The 21,823-nt window shown below is 42.1% G+C and overlaps 1 protein-coding gene across 1 annotated transcript in view; it reads left to right on the forward strand.

The window, feature by feature from the left end:
- The first annotated feature begins 7,842 nt into the window (after window positions 1-7,842).
- Window positions 7,843-21,823, forward strand: part of LOC119657682 (bis(5'-adenosyl)-triphosphatase enpp4-like) — a 36,760-nt gene continuing 22,779 nt past the window's right edge. The window contains exons 1-2 of the mRNA XM_038064712.1: window positions 7,843-8,437; window positions 8,504-8,743. Of these exons, the coding sequence (XP_037920640.1) occupies window positions 8,063-8,437; window positions 8,504-8,743 (615 nt within the window). The 5' untranslated portion in view covers window positions 7,843-8,062. The remainder of the gene's footprint in view (window positions 8,438-8,503; window positions 8,744-21,823) is intronic.

The following is a 21,823-nucleotide window of genomic DNA, read 5'->3' on the forward strand; positions in this document are numbered from 1 at the left end:
TTGATCCCTTTTTAATGTTCGGGGGTTCCCCAATTTATTTCCGGTAGGGGTCTCCTGATAGCGGCAGTTCCGGACAAGCGGTGCTGGAAAGTGAGACGCCCTTTCATTTGTCATCGATCTAATTTTAGAAAAGTGCAATCAGTCTCAAAGGTTTGTTTAGTCATAGTTCCCAGTAATTCTTAGTCAATTCGTATATTGAGGGAGAAGAGAATATCAGCGATAAATGAGAAGATTGGTCCACTCATCCGTCCAGACCACAATGCTTGCTGATAAGCAGTTGCCCTTGGTTCTTAATGAGGCCGATGCATATGCGAATGTTTATTCCATATTGACAAAGAGGGCGGATTTCAACTTTTTTTGTAGAACTGGATGTACATCGAATATAGCAAAAAGCTACAGTGGGTAAAAGAAATAGCTGTATGATTGCTGCAACGCTAAAAAGACGGTGTAAAAGGGGTGGATGTAATCGAGAATCACCAAACGCTAGAAACGAAAAACTATATTGCAACATAGTTCCGCCAGGAACAAAAATGCCAACAATGACTGTAAAGGAAAGGGAGTACGCACGAATAGAAAATGAATAAGAAAACAAGGATAAAACTAGTAAAAATATTTCTCGACTTTGGATTAATATTATGCACCAAAGGCGTTAGCCTGCATCACTACTTAGAGAATTTTCGGCATTGAGCTCTTTAACGCTGGCTTGACTTCAGTATTTGAGTTTGGAAAGATAAGTTTTCCCATCAGAGCCGAAAATAGTAAATGTATTCTTTATGTATAATCTAAGAGCGGATGATATTCTCCTAGTCAGTCGTTAACTATGCTATGTTTGCAAAGATGTTTCGTTGCTATTTGCGGTTAGTGTTCAACCGGGTCCGACCAGAAGGCGTTCAAAAGGTAGAATAGGTCTCAGGGCGAAACGTGGCTTGGTACCCACGATGGAGCATAAAACCTGGGAAACGCCTGCTGAATCAACACCAACAGCTCTACTACCAAACCTGCACGTGGTGATCGCTGAAAGGTCTTTCTTAATGAAAAACTGCAGATAAAGAAGAATAAAGGTGAGTCCCCGGCGCCTAAAAACGGGACAAATTGTACCAACCGGTCCTCCAGGTTAGGGGTTGGGTAAGGTTGACAACCCTATATGGAAAATCCAAGTTACGAAGCCACGGAAAGAACTTCGGACAGGATGGATTTTAAAACGAAGAACCCGACAACGAAAACAATAACGATTTGCGCATTTCTTCATGGAACGTGCACTCTCTGTACAGACCAAGTGCTGCTCAGCAGTTAGCCAATATCAGGCTGATGTAACAGCGTTGCAAAAGATGCGCTGGACAGGGACCGGTTGGAGAAGAGCCACTACACCATATATTATAGAGGTCATCCAGTAAACCATGTGCTCGGAGTAGGTTTCTTAGTTAGCCAAAAAATGAAATCTGTAATTATCGACTTTGAAAATATAAGCGAAAGACTACGCACTCTGCGTTTGCGAGGCAAATTTAGAAATAAAAGCCTCATTAACGTTCACGCCCCTACAGAGGAGACTGCAGAGTCGGAGAAGGATACCTTTTACGAGGCAGTAAAACGAATTCTCGAAGCCTACTCCAGATATGATATCAAAATCATACTTGGGGATTTTCACAGTCAAGTAGGGCCGGAGCCCGTATTCAGGTGATACGTTGGCTCGCATAGCTTACATTAAAATACAAATGATAACGGACTACGGATTATTCAATTAGCAGTGTCACACGAAATGGTTGTTGGAAGTACCTGGTTTGCGCGGAAAGCGGTCCACAAACAAACGTGCGTTTCTCCAGACAGGACCACTTTGAACCAAATTGACCACATGCTGATCGAACGGCGCCACATCTCAGCCTTGATGATTGTCAAAATATATAGGAGAGCCAATATAGACTCGGATCACTATCTCGTTGGCATGGTGCTCCAAGCTCGAATAACAACACCACTCACAATCCCCTCTGACAGTCAAGTGATGATGTTCATCCTGCTGAGACAAAGAGGAAAATCTGATTTCCGACAGAATGGGCATATTGGAGCGATGGGTTGAGTACTTTGATGAGCTACTGAACAACCAGAACATCGGCGAGTTGGAGGTCCCGCTAACTGGGGACGACGGACAAATGCTGCCACCACCAAGCATGGAAGAAACAGTCCATGCAATCCATTGGCTTAAAAACTATAAGTCCTAGGAGCCGATGGGATTACAACCGAATTGCTGCTGGTTAAATATGGAGGCGATCAATTACACCAATCGGTTTATCAACTGATGCTCAAAGTAGGGACAGCGAATTAATGCCTGACGACTGGCAACAAGGCATTATCTGTCCTATACATAACAAGGGAGACATCACGCAGTGCAGCAATTATAGAGGTATCATGTAGTTGAGTACTATCTATAAGATATTTTCCGCTATCTTGCTAGGTTGGATAACCCCATATGCCCAGAATATCATTGGCCCATACCAAAGACGCTCCGCCCCAGCCAAATCAGCAGCAAATCAGATTTTCTCTCTGTGACAAGCGATGGAAAAAGTGCTGGAATGTGGCCATCAGTTGCACCATCTTTTCATCGACTTTAAAGTCGCCTATGACAGCATAGCAATAGATTATGTGTACACTTTTCGACATGCTTTCACCAGCTTGCGACACCGTGGAAAGGCTAGGGGTAGAATACGCGACGGTGTCCGCCCTTTCCTGATGGCTACAATAAGGTATGTTTTCATGACGCAAGAGCCAATCTGTGACAGATCCTTGACAGCAACATTGCGCTCCAGGTTAAGGAGATAGATATTTCCGGTATAGGCGAAATTACACGCAGTTCAAGAGGAAATTCGTAAAGGTAACATTATGATCGTGATGGGGTATCTGGATGGTAAAGTAATCTTTGAAGACACCTTGCTCGGGTATGTGAAGGGAAGGCATCGTGAATCGATCAACATAGTCCACATCAGTGGGGATTACACATTCTCGAGGTAGCCTTTCGTTGCTTCTGTTGTAAGGTAGCGGTTAACATTCATTTCAGCATAAAGCAACAGTTGCGTTAGCGTGGCATAATTAAATTAAAATATCGTCGACACCATTCTCTCTGGTAGCGTCAACAATTTTTTGGGACAACGAACAACCAAATGCCCGAACACTTCCATTGCGTAGTCGCCTTTCAGAGTTGCGTCCTTTATCTTCGAAACCAAAAATGAAGAACAGACTTCAAATTCATAAGCATATTGGTTTTGATTTAGTGGGTGCGACCTTAGAGCCTTCTCACGAATGTGATGCTCAATCAGTCTCTCCAGACATTTCAGGATAAATGATGTTACGCTGATTTGTCTGAAGTTCTTTGAATTTGAGTATACATTTTTCCCAGGCTTAGGTATAAAGACCATCTTAACCTTCGGCCAAGAGGTAGGCATATATAACCCAGAGCAAGACAAAAACGAAAAAAATTCCTTAGGAGTCGCTCCAAGTACCCTACTCCTTTTGAGGACCTGCACAGCCTACAATTCTCTCCTTAGGCAAGTTTGCCTTGGTAGACATGCTGTCCGCAGTGAAGTGGCTGCCTAGGAATGCATGTATTCCTTTTGAACCGATTCCCTTTTAGTCCTTTGAGTAAAAACGAAGTTGAACGGATTGGCTGGAAGCTTTTTGCGTCTGTGAGGGTGGGTTTCCCTGGTTTGGGAATAAATATTAGCATCACACCATGCGAGGTATGGTATGGTAAGGGTATCCATTCGCTCTATTAGTAAGGCAGAGATGATGATATATGCTTTTAAGAGCTGTGATTTTGAATGTTGCTTGGAAAATGCACCTCCATTCACGATCCATTTTGACCGCTTGCGCCATTTTGCGTGGTCATAGACTTTTCTTGGATGGAGTTCACAGATTCTAAAATCCCCAGCTAGAGTATCAGGCCATCGTTGTTTGGCTGTTTTCCGTAGACTCCAATACTCAAATCAATCCTGGCAAATCAGTTCTTATCAGTGTGTCCATATCATTGAAGATACCACCTGTCTCGCAATTGTTCCATAATCAAAGGATCAGGCTTCGAGAAAATTTACAAGCCCGCAGCCCGCCTGATGATTTTCCAAATATAATACTTTTCCATCCAAATGGAAGAGGTCTAGGACCAAGCTGTCGAGTTTCAATTTATTTGCTTTATCATTCCAATATCACGTCATCTGGATTACTGAAATCTCGTTGGATGACAGGATTTTAGATTCTTAGCTCCTTTGTCTTTTGTTGTGACAGAAAGTGCGTTGCTTTTTGCAAGTCAACTGGTGGAGGTGTCCTTTATCATATCCCGTGTATATTTTCTCTGCCTTAGCTGTTCTGTTCTTCTCTTCGACAAATTATCAAAAGTTCAAATCATATGGTTCCCCTCCCTTCCTTTTTTTCCTATGCTCCCTTGGCCTACTACTCCCGGCCTTCCTTCCATTCCCAATAATTTCCTTTATTCACTTTCATGAATACCCGTACCGCTTTCCAATTTAACCTTTCCAGAAATCACTTAAATAGCATTCTTGAGCTTGTTCTCTCCAACCTTCCGGTGCGTTGCTTTTCCTAATCTGCATATGCCAACCCTTCCTGGCGTCCATCGTCTTCGTTTCGAGTTTGGTGCTCAATTCACTCGATTCCACTCCTCTGTCGTGCGCAAGCCTGCCAGGTTTAACTTTCGCAAGGCGAATTTTTGAAAGCCTGAACTTTGCCCCAGCGACAAACAACTTAGCCCCCCTGCTCTCCCCATCAACGCGTGACCAAGCACTCAGCACTTTTTATACCCTTCTATCAGATTTCCTTCCTTGTTACGCCCCTCCTCCCCTAAATCCATGTGCTCTTACCCAGTCCCACATAAGTACATAACACTAGAACGCGGAAATCTCAAACCATTCTGATTTGTTAAACGTAAGTCGTAACTGCTCGACTTCACCAATTTTATGGCCAAATGCCGTTAATTTACGGTCGCAAGTGCATACTACCTTCATTGATTTTGCTAAGGCCTTCGACACTGTAAATCATACGATTCTTTTGTCTAAACTCACTCATCCCATTTTCTATACCACTTGTAAAAAGACTTGCCTTTTACCTTTCCAACCGATGATTGATGATTTGATAGCTACACATTCCGTTCTTTGCGCGCTCTTTTCACCATCATAATCAACGGCGCAACAACCGGTATCCGGTTTAGACCTGCCTTAATAAGGAACTCCAGACATCCCGGTTTTGCGCCGAGGTCCACCAATTCGATGTCCCTAAAAGCTGCCTGGCGTCCTGACCTACGCCATCGCTCCATCTCAGGCAGGGTCTGCCTCGTTTTTTATTTCTACTATAGATATTACCTTTATAGACTTTCCGGGCTGGATCATCCTCATTCATACGGATTAACTGACCCGCCCACCGTAATCTATTAAGCCGGATTTTATCCAGAACCTGACGATCATGGTATCACTCATAGATTTCGTCGTTATGTAGGTTACGGAATCATCCATCCTCATGTAGGGGACCAAAAATTCTTCGGAGGATTCTTCTCTTGAACGCGGCCAAGAATTCGCAATTTTTCTTGCTAAGAACCCAAGTCTCCGAGGACTCACAAGATCATTGTGTTATACAGTAAGAGCTTTCACCCTATGGTGAGACTAAACTTCCTTAATTCTCTTGAACTCCTTCGTTAGAAGTACCCTGGAATACTGCTCCGTGATCTGGTCACCTTTCCGTAGCTGTAATTGTCTTGCCCTTGAAAAGCGCCAGCGTAAATTCACCCGTTCCCTTTTGTTTATATAAAAAATACTTTCCCTGTGTGGACTACATCTTCCGCGTCTGCTCTCTTGACCTCCCTTTCCGACAACAACGTAGCACCTATCTTGATTTAAGTAAGTTTTTCAAAATTTCCACGGGTTTGATGGACTACTCCGCTTCTAACGACATCACTTGCCGTGCTGCCTCTTATAATACATGCAACGCAGCCATTTTTAACGAGCCCTTCGTGAAACTTGAAATCTCTTTTCATTCTTCGATTCCACGACTCTTTCGATGTTACATACAATAGAACGAAGCTTAATAGGATTCAAAGAATCGCTTGTGCAGGTGCTACTGGGGCTCTGCAGTCCTGCCCGGCAAATGCTCTCAATGTACTCCTGCATCTCCTCACCCTAGACCTCCACATTAAATATGTTGCAGCGTGCAGTGCCGTCATACTACGTGAGTCCGGATGCTGGACAGCGAAGTCCTACGGCCACAGCAACATCCTAGATGAAGTACTTCGAGATATCTGGGCACTCCCCATGCACTATGTCACACGCAAGCTGAACTTCAGGAAACTTTGCTGTGGACCTTCCAACCAGGGCAAATTGGAAGACCGGCGGCGTGTTGCAAGACTATGACACAGTATTCTTTACGGACGGATCAAAGATGGCCTATGGAGTCGGCGCGGGGGTTTTCTCGAATACACACGGTGTATCCAAGTCGTATGGTCTCCCAAGTTTCGCCAGTGTATTTCAGGCATAAGTACTGGCGATATTGGAAGTCTGTCGATGGCTGGAGCGTGATTCAAGCCCCAAGCGTAACATAGCCATTCTGACCGACAGCCAAGCGGCCATCAAGGCCTTGTACTCAACGACGACATCTTCCCGGCTGGTGGGCAGTGCAGAGACGCGCTCAACCGTCTGGGCAGCACGCTCAAGGTCATTCTCCTCTGGGTTCCCGGGCATAGGAACATAGAGGGGAATGAGCGAGCTGACGGATTGGCCAGGCAAGGCTTTGCTTTTGGCAGTCCCTCGGCGAATACAGTCGGTGTTCCGCTGCCGGCTGTCGGGGGCGGAGTCTATTCGCACTACCTAGCGGCCGCGGGCCTGAGATGGCGAAGGCTTACAAGCTGTGTCAAATCAAGGAGAATTTGGCCCGCTTATAACATAGCCCGATCACGAAAGCTCCTGTGTCAGACGCGTGCAAATGCATTCAAGATTACGGCGGTCTGCACGGAGCACTGGCCCATAGGGGACCATGCCGCTAGGCTTGGCATACCTTACAAATCGCATTGCCGAAGCTGCAGAGAAGGAAGGGAAACCCTCATGCACTTTCTCTGCGATTGCCCAGCTCTGACTAGAGTCAGGCTGCGGACACTGGGTAAACCATTTTTTGGGGACCTCAGAGAGATTTCTAGCTGCAGGGTGGGAGAGCTGCTTTCCTTCGTGAATGCTACGGGCTGGCTCTGAAGATCCGAGCCGGCTGGACTCTGCCTCCCTGCTCTCATAACAACAGTCACGGTCTTAGGAGTTTGTGGCATCAAAACGGTGCACTAAAGCGCTAATTGGGCTCCTCGGAGCGGCCACTGATACTACCTACCCCTACCTTTCGATGTTACAACGCACAACAACTTGGCTCTTTAAACTTTTCTTCCTTCAATGGTTTTAAGCATATGTTAAAGGTTTTTGCTATCTCTTCCTTAATAATTGGAGTTCACTGTTTACTGTCCGTTAAATAAATAAATAAATTCCGCTTAACTAGTAGTCGGCAGTTTAAAATGTAGTTGAATAAAGACAGTAATTAACTCTACTCTTCAGTAATTGGTATAAAATTGGGATCTGTTCTATTATTACTCTACATCAGCCAACTAATCTTTTGGACAACAATCCAATATTAAAGGCACGAATGCTATCAAATTTGATGCTTTTCAAAGCACAAGTGGTGAAAATATAAAATAAAATTTAATCAAAGGTTCGGGTCCAAGACGGTTGTAAAATATCCCAGGACGCCATTGAACGCACCCCGCCGAACCGGCTTCAGATGATTTCCCAAATAGAATCGCCGCTGCTGAGATCCCAATCAACAAAATCCCCACTTGAAGAAGTCCAGAAGCGGCGGCGGTGGCGGCGTTTTGCATTTTTTGTATTGTATTTGTTCACCTCACCTGAAAGTAGTCAGTGCTGCGGTTGCGATGACGTTAGTTGCGATTTGAAGGTGGAGAAGTCCCAGCGAAGTTCTCAATTAGCGCGGGTGGTACGTGACATACCGTTGAACTCTGTTTTGGTGCGTTTGTGAGGATCTCGCCATGAAGCTAGTCCGAGTCCCAGTGGTTTTCGTGTGTTTACTAATAAGCATTGACCAGGCGTTCGGTGCGGCAATAGGCCAGGGGGAGTGCAAGACGCCACGGTTACTCTTAGTGTCCTACGATGGTTTTTCCAATGATTATTTCTCGCGGAATCTAACTCCCAACTCGGAAGCTTTCCAGAAGGAGGGTGTTTACGTGAAACGGTTGCGCCCGGTCTTCCCTACGAAAACCTTCACCAACCACTTCACGATTGTAACAGGAGTGTACCCGGAGGTGCATGGAGTGTCCGCTAATGAGGTCTACGATCGCGTGCATGGCGAACTCCACTACGGCGCTCCACTGTTCGAGTACAACAAGGACATCGTTCCGATTTGGGTATGTACGCAGGACGCCACTTGACCTACGACAGCCATTACTGAGTTTGCCCGTTATTCGTTGTAGACGCTGAACGAGTTGGCGAACGGGACGTCAGGATGCATGATGTGGCCCGGGTTCGACTTTCCCTACAGGAACACCACCTGCACGTATTCTCAGAAATTCGATAAAAACGTTACGATGAAGGCGCGCGTGGACACGGTCATGAAATGGTTCACGGACAAATCGAAGCCCGCGAATTTCGTAGTCCTGTATGCCGATCAGCCGGACAAAACTGGACATCGTTTCGGGACGACGGGAATTGAGGTGAGTACAGTTCGGTCTATGAGTATTCGTACAGTGGATGTGTTGGTGTATATTAAACTAACGATGCCAATTGGACAGTAAGAAGAGATCTATTTTGATCTGAGAATGGAGACGGTAATTACCTTTCTGTAGTTCTGAACCACAATTACCAGAGTCGGTTAGAGTGTCATACAAAATTTGGGGAAATCAACAAGTGAACGAATATTTGCTGTTGGGTTTTGGTAAAAGGACTCAAAATAAGATGAAAACAAATATAAAACCAGAAGGCGGTATGAAAGGTCTTGTGTATTTCTTATATAAGAATATTTGAGTGGACATTTGAACCTAGGTCGCAATGTGTGTGCATTTATTATCCCAGACTACTCACTGTAGTGAGATATTGACATTCAAAGTCTTCAATTACAGCAAATTTACATGAAAACGACAACTTCGATCTGTTATAACGTCGTTGGTAATAGTGTGATTTTCAGTATCACGCTTATAATATAATTCTATGGGGCACTTAAGGGTCAATTTCCCAAAAAAATAATATACTATTATTAATGGTATTTGAGCCTAGACATTATACAGCTTCGTAATTTTTTTCAGATTTTTCGGTTGGGTAGTTTCTGAAAATGGGTCCGAAAAAAAATGAACACCTACGGTCCTCGTATTGGCCTCTTTTGCGTCAAATGACAACTGAGGCCAGCAGTACTAATCGCGACATTCCATTTGACACCGTACGTGATCATATGATCAATGAATAGAAAATTACGCCTCACTTTCGCATGTATGGATTTAAATAAAAATTTAAAGAAAGACACGGAATCCGATCACTCAAAATTTGTGAAGAAAAGCTTTCAAGCTTTCATGACGCTACAGTCCTATGTTGGTCTTGGCCTCCCAGTCCTCGTCTTAATTCTTCTTCCAGCGACCGCGTCCTCCAATTTCCGAAGCCGAGTAGCGTGTAAGTTGCGTTATCTACTAAATTCTGCCACCTGTGGTCGATTCCCTTTCACCTTGCCTTTGAGTAGGCGCTTGAGAATTCTTCTGTATTCGATATGCACCACATGACCTGCCTACTGGAGCTTTCGAATCTTAAGGGACCTATATACTGTCAAACTAATTGTGCTACAAAGCTATATGCAACGTTGTATTGCCCAATTACATATCCCATACACATAATTTCGTTCGGAACTTGAGTTGAAGTAATAGTAGTAGTAGCAATAATAATAATCGTTGGCACAACAATCCATATTGGATCAGGGCCTTGAAGTGTGTTAGAGCACTTCATTCAAAACCGTAACGGTACACTGCAGAACATTGTAGGAGGTAATGTGGTCAGCATTACGCTCGCCCGAGATTATTACCCTGATTTGACTCAGGTACTCATTCACAGCTGAGTCGATTGGTATCCGACGTCAAATCACGATACAAATCCCACTATCGCCAGCGAGATTGGAACCGCGACCTTCCGTACGACAGCCTTGTGCTCCAACCACTCAGCTACCCGGTACGGGTAACATGTTCTCAAATGACATTGCATCTATTGTTAACGTGCGCGCTCTAGACGACAGCGATGTTATTAGAAAGCGAAAAAGAAAACAGAGAATTTGAGTGAAAGAATGGCAAAAGAGAAAGGTCACAGTCTAATTCAAGAATTAGATACCTTCCCTTCTTGATTACAAAAAATTGAGGAAGGACCCAAATATTTCTGGAGATTTCTTACAAATAGTATCTGCGCATACTTATAACCACACCTACGCGCCGTCGTTCGCGATTACCTGAAATGTACTTCAACACCCCCTACGACATCCGAAGGCGCTCGCACTCTTGGAACGACCCACTTCTCGGCCATCTTGTGAGAGTGAATTCCGCTGCATGGCGTAGCCTGCAATTGCCGCCCTGTTTAATGTGTAACCTATCTACTGCCACCTCTGTCTTCTGATCACAGTGCGTACTAGTGCCAGGCCTGTACGCCGACCAAGTTCTTCGTATGAGATAGTGTCAGGTCAGCACAAACCGGTATTGATGAAAGCTTCGAGCTTTTGGGTAACAGTGTAGTTCACCTTCCATGTGCTACTCGCGTATAATAACACGGAAAGAATACTAGAACAAAACAGTCTCAATTTGATCTTGGTGTTGAGATAACTGCATTCCCAGAATTTAGGCCAGCGAAAGCGGATCTAGCACTACTAGTGCGTAGGTCAACATCCAGTTCGGTGCCACCCTCGGCAGAAACTACGCTTCCTAGATATATAAATTGATCGATGCCTTCGATGCTCACTAATGAAGATAGGGAGAATGCGATGATCCGTCAGACTGGGTACCTTGGTTTTGTTGGGGTTTATCTTCAGTTCAACTCTACTATCTCACTTTTCAAATCCAGAGCCATTTGGCCAAGGTCCATGACCCGGTGAGAGACAAAACAGATGTAATCAGCTTAGTCGAGATGTTTGAGGAAAGATGTCATCGTCCATTAAATCCCTACACGTTCTCCGGACAAAGAAGCATGAAGAACGTCATCGATAACAAGAAGAAATAATATCGGTGACAGGATGCAACCCTGGTGGACTCCGGGATTTTACCTTGGTGCAGCACGCGACACTTTGCATCATCATATGTCACTCTGATAATAGCTATTAATTTCTCTGGAACGCGCTTTCTGCGTAGAGCACTCCAGATACATTCCATGTTCAGACTATCGAAAACTTTCTCGAAATCGATAAAGAGCAGATGCAGCGAAGATCTAAACTCCGCGGACTGTTCCAAAATGTTCCGTAACGTGTTGATGTAGTCAATGCAGGAGGATTCGGAGCGGAAAGCAGCCTTCTCTGTCAATCAAGCTTTCGAGATGTTTTTTGATGCGTTTCAGGATCATTTTAGCCATTATCTTTGCGATGGCAGGGAGCACGCAGATACCCCTCCAATTGCATTTAAAACGGGTCCCCTTCTTTGGGATCTTGACGATCATCCCCTTCTTCTATTCTCTGGGAAACGTCTCGAATTCCCAAGATTTCCGTAGGAGTGGAATTTATTGATGGCAGAAATGATTTCTTTTCTGCTTGAAGCAACAGTTCGTATCCGCATGTTACGGTGGCTAGCCATTTCATCCACAAGAAGAGGAACCTTATTGAATGTGATACAGTTAAGAACCATGGTGAAGTGTTCTTTGTAACTCTTCAGTTGTTCATCATCGTCAATGAGAAGTCGACCGTTGACGTCCTTTCACAGGACCATCGAAAGTTTTGCGGTCACATAGAAGCTTTTTTGGGATGCTGTATACATTTCTGGAATCATTGCGATTTGCGACATTTTTTTGCTTTCCTGACTAACGTAATAGCAAATTGTCTCCTGTCACGGTGTACACTATGCCGAACTTCTCGCAGCAGTCAGTAGAATCTTCAACCCATTCCACGATGACCATTTTAGATGGCGGCCCAATGCTCATCGATATTCGCGGGCAAGGTAGTTCTCCTACTATCGAGCGACAACTGGGTCCTACACGCGGTCGATGTTGATGATCCTGTTGCAGTTCCTCACCCCTGCGAGAAGTGGCGGACGCAACACGCAAGCGAACGTAGGCGATCTTCCCTGTCAAGACGATGTCAGCGCCCTTCTCGTTACGCATATCCAGTAGACAACTTCTAAATCTACTACTGATCGCGAAGTGGTCGATCTTATCGCAGGCTCTGTGCTCGAACAATGTGCCACCAATGACGAGGCGGGGCAAGTTGCAGAAATCCATGAAGCTTCCACCATTACTGTTGCAGTCGCCAAGACTGTGTCTCCCCATCACAGGTTGGAGCAAGATGATAAATATTTTTAAAATATTTTATATTTTTAAAATATTGGACAAGCCTGCCTGACACGTCGTGACCCCATAACAAGGACAAGGTGCAATCTTCGTTAAATCCTATTAAAAATACAAAGAAGAAAACAACGGTGTCAATCATATTTAACTGAATCGAAAGTTAATGGCATTCCAAAATCAGAATCTTCCATTTCAAATTCAGAATTTTTTCAATATTTTATTATAAAAGTTTATACAAACTTTACCACTAAATAAGAATGGGAGTGGGATTCTTTGAAAAAATCTTCCCTTTCGAGGCGATGTCAGCGCCTCTCTTGTTACGCATATCCAGGAGACAACTTCTAAATCTAGTACTGATCGCGAAGTGGTCGATCTGATTGCCCGTATTTGAAAGTTGAAACCCAACTGTTCTTGTCACAAGCTCTGTGCTCGGACAATGTGGCACCAATGACGAGGCGGGGGAAGTTGCAGAAATCCACGAACCTTCCACCATTCTCATTGTGGTCGCCAAAACCGTGTCTCCCCATCACATGTCGGAACAAGGTGTTGTCAGATCCCAGCCTGATATTCAGATCACCCATCACGATCACAATGTCACCTTGCTTATAGAAAGCATCCTTCTTCACTATATCGGAAGTTGCCGTTGGTACATAGCATTGTTCAAGGAAAACATCAGGAGTGCCTGGATGAAAGTATAGCATCGACAGTAAAACACGGTGGTGTTTCATTGTGTGTGTGTCGGTATATGGTGGCAAGTGAAATCGGCAAATTGGTGCTTATTGAAAACAGGCTACCTCAACATTAATAAAAAAATACCCGGCAGTGAAGATAAACTAGAATGGTATCATATTTGGATCTTTCAGGGAGACAACGATCCCGAACATACAACTAAAATAATTAAGGGATGGCAGTTGTATAGCACACTGAACACACACGGACCAATTAAGCATTAAGCATCTTCACAGGAATATTCGAAAAACAAAGATCACTAGCGTATGCCAAAAAGTCTTCTCCCGGTATAGCTTTCAAAGTACGCAGCGACTCTCATTGAGTTGCTTCAATAGATTCAAAGTTGTATTTTCGTTTCAACAAATAGCTGGAAGTTATAAGTCAGGTGAATTAGCCGGTTGGGGAACATTATGAGAGTATTTTTTGACAAAAAATTTAGAAAGAATCAATGTCGTGTGAGACGAGTTTTCTTTCTGTAGTAAATCCGAATTTATGAATAGTTCCGCAAAAAACGATGTATAACACTCAAATAGTACTCCTTGTTGACAGTTTGGTCCGGCGTTAGCATAACTCTGTGGCGGCACATCGGAGGCGCGAACTTAGGTGCTAATATGAATTCGCCTCCGCCGCTGCATTCAATGGTCGCAGAAACAGCTAACGGACTGGCATGAGATTGGGGTGACAAGTGTCGGGAATGACAGTTTGTCAACACTCTCGAAAGAAAAGTGTCACGTGCTTCGACCGGAGGAAACAAAGGAGAAAAAATTGCACAAACAAAGTGACCTGTAAATCCCTAAATTCTTTTAAGTATAATTACAGTATAATGAAGAGTGAAAATCCTGTTCATTATAAGTTAAAGTTGAAGTTTGTTTCACACAAAACCTTAAAAAGGGCTGGGGAGAAGTAGAATTGCATTCAAAAATCTTCATGGTATGGGGCAGCAATCGGTAATTTGAACACTCCACTCTGCTGGATTGCCTTTCTTTTTCCATATTGGACCGGTCCTATTTGCCAGTCAAATGGTATTCTACCACACTGTTATGTCCCAGTTCTTCGCTTTCCAGCTGAGCTACGATGTCGTGAGGTCTTGTTGTTTTCCCCGACTTCATTCGCTTGATGGCCTTCTCGACTTTAGTGGTGCTGAAAAGTGGAATTACTCTAAATGTCAGCAGTGCTTGTGGAAACGGAGGATGAACAAATTCTTCCATTGAGATCTGCTCAAAATATTGCCGCGATCGATTAGTGGGCAAAGTATCGTTCTTGTCATTAACACAACGGAAGTGTTCGATATCCTGTGTGTATTGATATCGGCTTTTGACAAGTCGATTGCCATAAAGATCGCTCGGATAATAGAGATCGCTTTCTTTACTCTTCGCAAATTTGCCAATTTATGGTCGAACCGTTCTTTCTCGCGGATGCTTTCTTCTTAGATCATTTGCCTTTTCTATCTGCATACGTTACGACATAATGATGTAAATCGTGTTATTACTAAACATTGGCATTGATGTTTTTCTGTTTTGATGCATGTATCACACTTTACCTCAAAATCGATTCGTTTATTGTATTATCGTACTGTAAGATTTACGAGTTTCAACTCTTTATTGTTTAGTGAAAACAATTGTTTATTAAGCTCGTAGTTGATGAAGAAGGTAGACCGGTATGGTAGTTTAACGAGCATTTTAATAATGTAAATAAAAGTTAAAATATGTTTCATGAAAACATTGATTTGATGGTCTAGTTTTCGAGGAAGGGTTTGACACCAGTATTTGAAATTCTATTGTATAACATTACAAACGAGCAACTTAGTATTAATTTTTTAAAAGTTTCGTGGAAGACAAAACCTTACTAAAATCGGTTTACTGTCTGTCTGTCACACTTTTCCTAGAAACGATTATACATATTGTCACGAAATTTTGTGGAAGTGCAAGCAGTAAATTATTTTGTTCTATATTGAACTTAAGGAGGGTCCCCGTAAATGCAAACGAGAGGTGCAAATTCTTTTTTCACTGAATATAGCCTCGTGAGTTATCAAATGAAAGATCTCGATAATTCCTCTTCGAAACAGGTCTTTGTTTTGATATCGAGTGTAAAATCACTTCAAAGATTCATTCTTAGAAACTACCCAACTGAAAAATCTGAAAAAAAATATATATAGCGCCTAGTCCTCAACATACTCTTCGTCACAATGTCTGGTTAAATAAAATAATAATTTTTGTGAATTTATTGCGAACCCCCCTTAGGCTCATCCTAGATTCGTAAGATTTTGTAGTAATTTAGGTTTTAATATGGAACACCATGCTGGATAGTTTGGTGGAAATCATATTATTATTAACAAAATTCTATTAGATCAAAGTTGTGTCCGTTCGTTTAAAATGACTTACTATAAAATGTCAGTATCACTTCAAATTGAATGTCGGGCATATTCAACTTATATACGCTACGAGCTAAGTATGTAAATATATACCCTTGCGTGGCGCAGTGCTAGCCAAGCTTTGGAATACGTTATGGTGCGTTGGACATTTTAGCCCCCCGCATTTTTAAAATAATTGGCGTGTGTTAATCACAGACTTTATAGTGATTTGTGCCGAATTAGGAAAACTTTGTCCGTTGACAAAGGGAGCTGCGAAACGTTATCAGTTTGGCTGGATTTAAAATTTGAAACAAAAGGAATAGCAGCCCAGTGTTACGTGGGTCTGAAGATTCGGATGTAGCACTGAAGGGGGTGGTGGGCAAACCACGGCAGATCCAATTCATTCTGGTCTATTAAGCGCAGATAACGTTAAAGTACGGTCTTCACGAGGCCTCCTTTTTACTTTCGATTTTTGAAGCCCAAGTTATATCAAAATACTTTCTTTTATTCTTATATCCGGTATAAGACACGTACCGTAAAAAACAGATCCCTGACAAGATATAAATGGGATATAATATTTGAAGATTAAAGTATATATGTGCATATGATATGGAAACGATGATAAACAGGGAAATATGATACAGAAGTGCCGATAAATTTGTAAAAAGTAGCGAACGTCATTGATAACTAAAAAAATACTTTTGAGTGACTTTTAGCGGGGTTCGGAAACAACTATCTGAGTATGTGATCGCAAGATATGGTTTGTGGGGACGTGTTTTATTGACAATTTTTTTCAAAAGCTGAGACAGACAGACAACGTTAGAGTCAAGTAAGTTTAGGTAAGAGAGGCGAATATCTTTGGCTCTACCAAAACGTTACAAGGCTACAAATCGTACGGCAATCGATATTTTATGTACTCGTTTTAATAAAGGCGTATTTTCACTTTCTACTTCGGATGAATAATCTGAAGTGAACGTGCATTGTTTCCAAAGTCAAGACGAAGTGAGGAAAGGAACAAAACAGTCACAATCCTCATTTTTGATTCAAATCGATTTTCACTGATGGGAAATGTAAACAGTAATCTTTTTTTCTGTGTACACACAATAATCGGAATGATATCGTTATAGCATGTAGATAGAGTCTGTACTAACAAAGATAATGCTGCTAAAATGGTTTTGAGTCAAAAAAATCCAAAACGAGTCACTGTGTGCAGGTGAGGCATGTTCCATGCTCGTTTGTCTATCTTTGACATATAATACTTTTTGGAAATAATTACAATTTCTGCAGTAACATTTAGTTCAGGTGTGGAAGCATCAAAATCGCAAACATTGAAGCAATGGATTGACTTTGCATAGTATTCAGTGAGGGTTCATCACAAAGGTCGCAATATGATTGCCATAAACCTCTGTATGGGGAATAGTGCATCAACTACATTTACGCGCTATCGCTGTTGATTACTGAGAATGTGATCCAGCTCCCTCTAGAACTTTCCGCGAAGATTGCATTATTTCTCTACTTTCCTGTTTCACTTATTGTTAGGGTGATCCATTAGTCGATTTAGCGCTATGAATGGCTCAAGGGACATATCGTTGGATGCTACCTACCCCAGAAACAAAACTTCCTAGTTATAGAGAATGTTCGACGCCCTCGATATTTTGCCCGTTATGCAAGTAAAAACTTTGTTGAGAACCTTCTTCAAGTTCACACCCAATTGGTCAAGGTCCACGACTCGCTGTTCCGAATCCGTATGCTACCCAGAAAAGGTAGGATTTCGAGGGATGTAAAGGTTTGAGAATGGTGATGAAGTACTCCTTGCGCCTTAGAGTTGCTCATCGTCGAGGGTGAGAAGCTTAATATCTCTAATAGAAATATGAAAAGCCTTGCGATCAAACGCAAGCGGTACAAAATGGTTGTTGATTATGGCAGTACTTTCTCCCTTGACCAACGCGAAATGGTCCTTGTGTCACATCATACGCTGCGTATTGTACTTTACTACTTATACTTCTACACAGTAATGTGCGAAAGTAAACGATTATCTAATGATGTTCCCTTTTGAGATCGATGGTAGTGACTGCGATGAATATTCAAGAGATAAATCCTAAAGTTATTGCTGGTCATGATGTGATCTATTTGATTAGATGTTCGACGCCAGTTAGCCAAAAGCCAAAGTCATATCACAAACATGACTTTTTATTGCTCTAACCGACCATGCAATATCATATCGCCAACAGCACATATTACCAATTAGAGAGTGATTTTCCGTATCAAATATAAACGAGATTGACTTTTTAAAGATTATGCTGTTTGTTATATATCATTAATAATCGAATTGGGAGTTTTTGAATTCTGTTATCAAAAATTTCCTTTGGACGTTCTTGAAGTCACTGGCGCACGAACCCCTACGTTTTCATGAAGAAGAAAACACTTCTGACAGATCTTGTTTTCCTTTTTCGCCAAAATTCCTATTTCGCGGCATCCATTTCCCAGTAATACACTACATTAATAGTGCGTGGACCCTGGAACACATCCACATGAATAATACCTTGCGATAAAAAAAAATTGTTGTCATTACCTAACTAGCTGGCATGCTCGCCTTGGACTTCACTGATACCCTCTCGTCGCTCTTCCTCAACTCCACAATGACTTGGGTGTGTATTGGGGCACCCAAGATTCGCTCTTGCTGGAATCGTTCGAGCAGCCGCTGAAAAACTTCCAATGGATACCCCTTTTGGTCTTCCGATAGAAGGTGAGGCACCGGTCTATCAGAGAAATTAGAAGTCATCTGTCAACGATTTTTTGAACATTTCATTGTTTGTGCCGACTTCCTTAACGATTTCAAATAGGGATATTCATTGATTCGATGTTTTCACCTTTGGGCGGTGATCGCGGCTCAGATTCTCGACTTCCTCAGGCCCTCCGGGGAATTCCTTATGCCACGAAAATACTCGGCTCCTTGAAAGGGTATTTTCTCAAAATTGTTCGCGTTATCGCTCTTAAATTTCGGTGAGAGTCTCCTTTATATTTGATACACTCTCGTAAAATGTACGGCTTTGCCAAGTAGGCAATGAATGAGGAACGAACTTTTTTTCTTGTAAGAGAAGAATAAAAGTAAAAAAGACTTAAAGAACAGGAAATCATGAATTACATTTACAGCCAAGAGAAGAGGAGATGATAATACCAAGAGATCGCTTGGGGATCTCTTGTGATGTTAATTGATGTTGTCATGTTTGGTTTACGCTTGGTGATTTTAATGTGATATTATACTTTAAAGTGGTATTAATTTTGTGGTGTTACGTACTCATCTGCAGTTTTATACTCGAACAGCTCGTGAAAGTACCCTTTCACTGTTCTTGATGCGGCCACCAAGACCTTGCGTAACCATCACATGCCTAAACAAGATGTTGGTGTTTAGTTTACTTATCACAATCACAATGTCAGAAACCGGTTCTTAAGTCTTCAGAGCGTGCCTTGTGGTAGCTGCTGGCATCAGCTTAATCCTGGATTTGCGTCTACTTTCATTAATCTTTCCAGAGTACAAAAACATAGTGTCATAAGAGGAAGAGTAGTATCCTCCATAGTCCCACAATCTCACTTCGATTGGGGCCAGAATGTCAAGCCTATATCGCCGGATTTCTCGTTCAAGTTGACGAAATTGGTAATCTAGTCCTTTCCGTTTTGGAGGCAAGGAAGTTTCGACATTTGCAAATCATCATCATCAACGGCGCAACAACCGGTATCGGGTCTAGGCCTGCCTTAATAAGGAACTCCAGACAAACCGGTTTTGCGCCGAGGTCCACCAATTCGATATCCCTAAAAGCTGTCTGGCGTCCTGACCTACGCCATCGTTCCATCTCAGGCAGGGTCTGCCTTGTCTTCTTTTTCTACCATAGATATTGCCCTTATAGACTTTTCGGGTAGGATCATCCTCATTCATACGGATTAAGTGACCCGCCCACCGCAACCTGTGGTATCGCTTATAGATTTCGTCGTTATGAAGGCTACGGAATCGTCTATCCTCATGTAGGGAGCCAAAAATTCTTCGGAGGATTCTTCTCTCGAACGTGGCCAAGAGTTCGCAATTCTTCTTGCTAAGAACCCAAGTCTCCGAGGAATACATGAGGACTGGCAAGATCATAGTCTTGTACAGTAAGAGCTTTGACCCTATAGTGAGGCGAGCGGAACAGTTTTTGTAAGCTGAAATAGGGTCTGTTGGCAACCAACAACTATGCGCGGCTTTCATCGTCATAACTGTTATCTCAAAGTTGGTCTCCTATCTTCATTGTTTTCGTTTGACCAGTGCGACTCGATGTTGTTCCTTCTTTCGGTTACCTACCTTTATAATTGCTGCACTGCGTGATATCCCCCTTTTTAAGGTTTCGTGTAAAACAAAACCTTATTAAAATTAATTTACTGCCTGTCTGTTCGTCACACGCATTTTTCTCGGAGACTGTAGCAGCGATTGACACCAAATTTGATGGAAAGGTGGGAACTGTGTACGCTCACGCATACAGTGAGTTACATCCTGTTACGTCGAATTTAAAGGAAGATCCCCATATATGCAAAAGGGGGATGTATATTTTTTTTCACTAAATATAGTCGTGTGGGGTATCAAATGAAAGGTCCTGAAGTGAAGTACTTTCCGAAGTTGGTCTTAGTTTTGACATTTGTTACAAAGGTGAGGAGCGCGGGGGTTGAAAGTGATCATTTCTTTAAGGGTGGCATTCTCATAAACTACCAAACCGAAAAATGTGAAAAAAGTCAGGAGACTGCCACTATATGGTGCCTGGGCTCCGAAATACCTTTCATACCGATATATGTTCAAATAAAGTTAATAATAGTATATTACTATATTTTTCTATAATTGGTCGGAAACCCTCCTTAAGTTCATCTTCGCATCATGCAGTGATGTAGGCTATAATGTAGAGCTTGATCTTACCAAGTTTGGTGGAAATCGCACTATTACTAACAAAGTTATAATACGTCAAAGTTGTTCCTTCTTTGAAAATTCAAGACTATGAATGTCAATATCACCCGAAAGTGGATACTCTCACATAATATATGGATATATTACGTGCTACGTACTAAGAAATACAGAAAACCTTTCGTACCTGAAGCGTCCGGCTTCCGGTTTCCCGAATTGTTTTACGTAAATTCGCCTTAGTCCGTGATCAATCGTTTTAGGATATTTTGGCCCTTGCGTGACTGTGGCGCAGGTCTATTAGAGTTTTTGAAAGAGATGAACAGCTTTGGTGGACGTGGTGGAGCGTCAATAATTTAAAAGAAAAACACAATTTTGATCGCTAATATCAGTAAATATAAGCTTCAGTATTTAATCTCAATTCAGATTACGTAAAGGAAGAAATTTGAAAAACAACTTTGTTCTAATTTAGTCAGCTCGAATAATCAACGCTGATCTGTTGCTAGTTACCACCAGGACAGCCAATTCTCAAACATGCTTAAATGTTAATGAATTCTGAACTTTCTTTCATTTGAATATTATCTTGTCTTGTCCAAATTCATTCAGATATGTAAAAGAGTAATAAAACTGATTCCAGATAAAATGGCAGTCGGTCATCCTACGAACTCTAATCACGTTTTTGATGATTTAAGGTAAAATAGAAGCTCCATTTTTTGTTGATTCTTGGAATTAGATTGGATTTGAAAACGCACATGCTGGGGTCAAATTCATCTTACTTCGAATCGGGAAAAATTCTACGCAGGTTATTAGCATCTGAAAAGTTTACGTTAAGCACTTATAGATACATAACACCGATATGGATTTTGTTTTGCTTTCTTTGTATTGTGTGTACTTTTTATGGGGTTATACGAATACTTCAAGGTTAACGTGATTCAATAAAGAAAAATAGGCAAAAATCTGAGTTAGCATATCGGATAAGTTGCACGTCGATAGATTGACTGTAACCAGGCTAAGAGAAATAAGAGTATGTTTTTCAATCTTTTACTATGTCATTTCAAAGTTATCTCTATATTTTTTTTTTGTGGAAACCATATGGAAGAGCATCGATAATTCAAAGTTACTGAGACTGAATTTCCTTGGAATAATTGAGTATCTAGTCAATATGATGGATCAATCAGGGAATTGTCGCTTCAAATAAAATTATTTTATTGTAATGCAATATTTAAATCTAACCCTATTGATAATGCGAAACTATCCATTCCTTAACCTTCTTTTCATTCATTTTGTACT

The sequence above is a fragment of the Hermetia illucens genome, chromosome 5 (assembly GCF_905115235.1).
Source record: "Hermetia illucens chromosome 5, iHerIll2.2.curated.20191125, whole genome shotgun sequence".
In the NCBI taxonomy this organism is placed as follows: domain Eukaryota; kingdom Metazoa; phylum Arthropoda; class Insecta; order Diptera; family Stratiomyidae; genus Hermetia; species Hermetia illucens.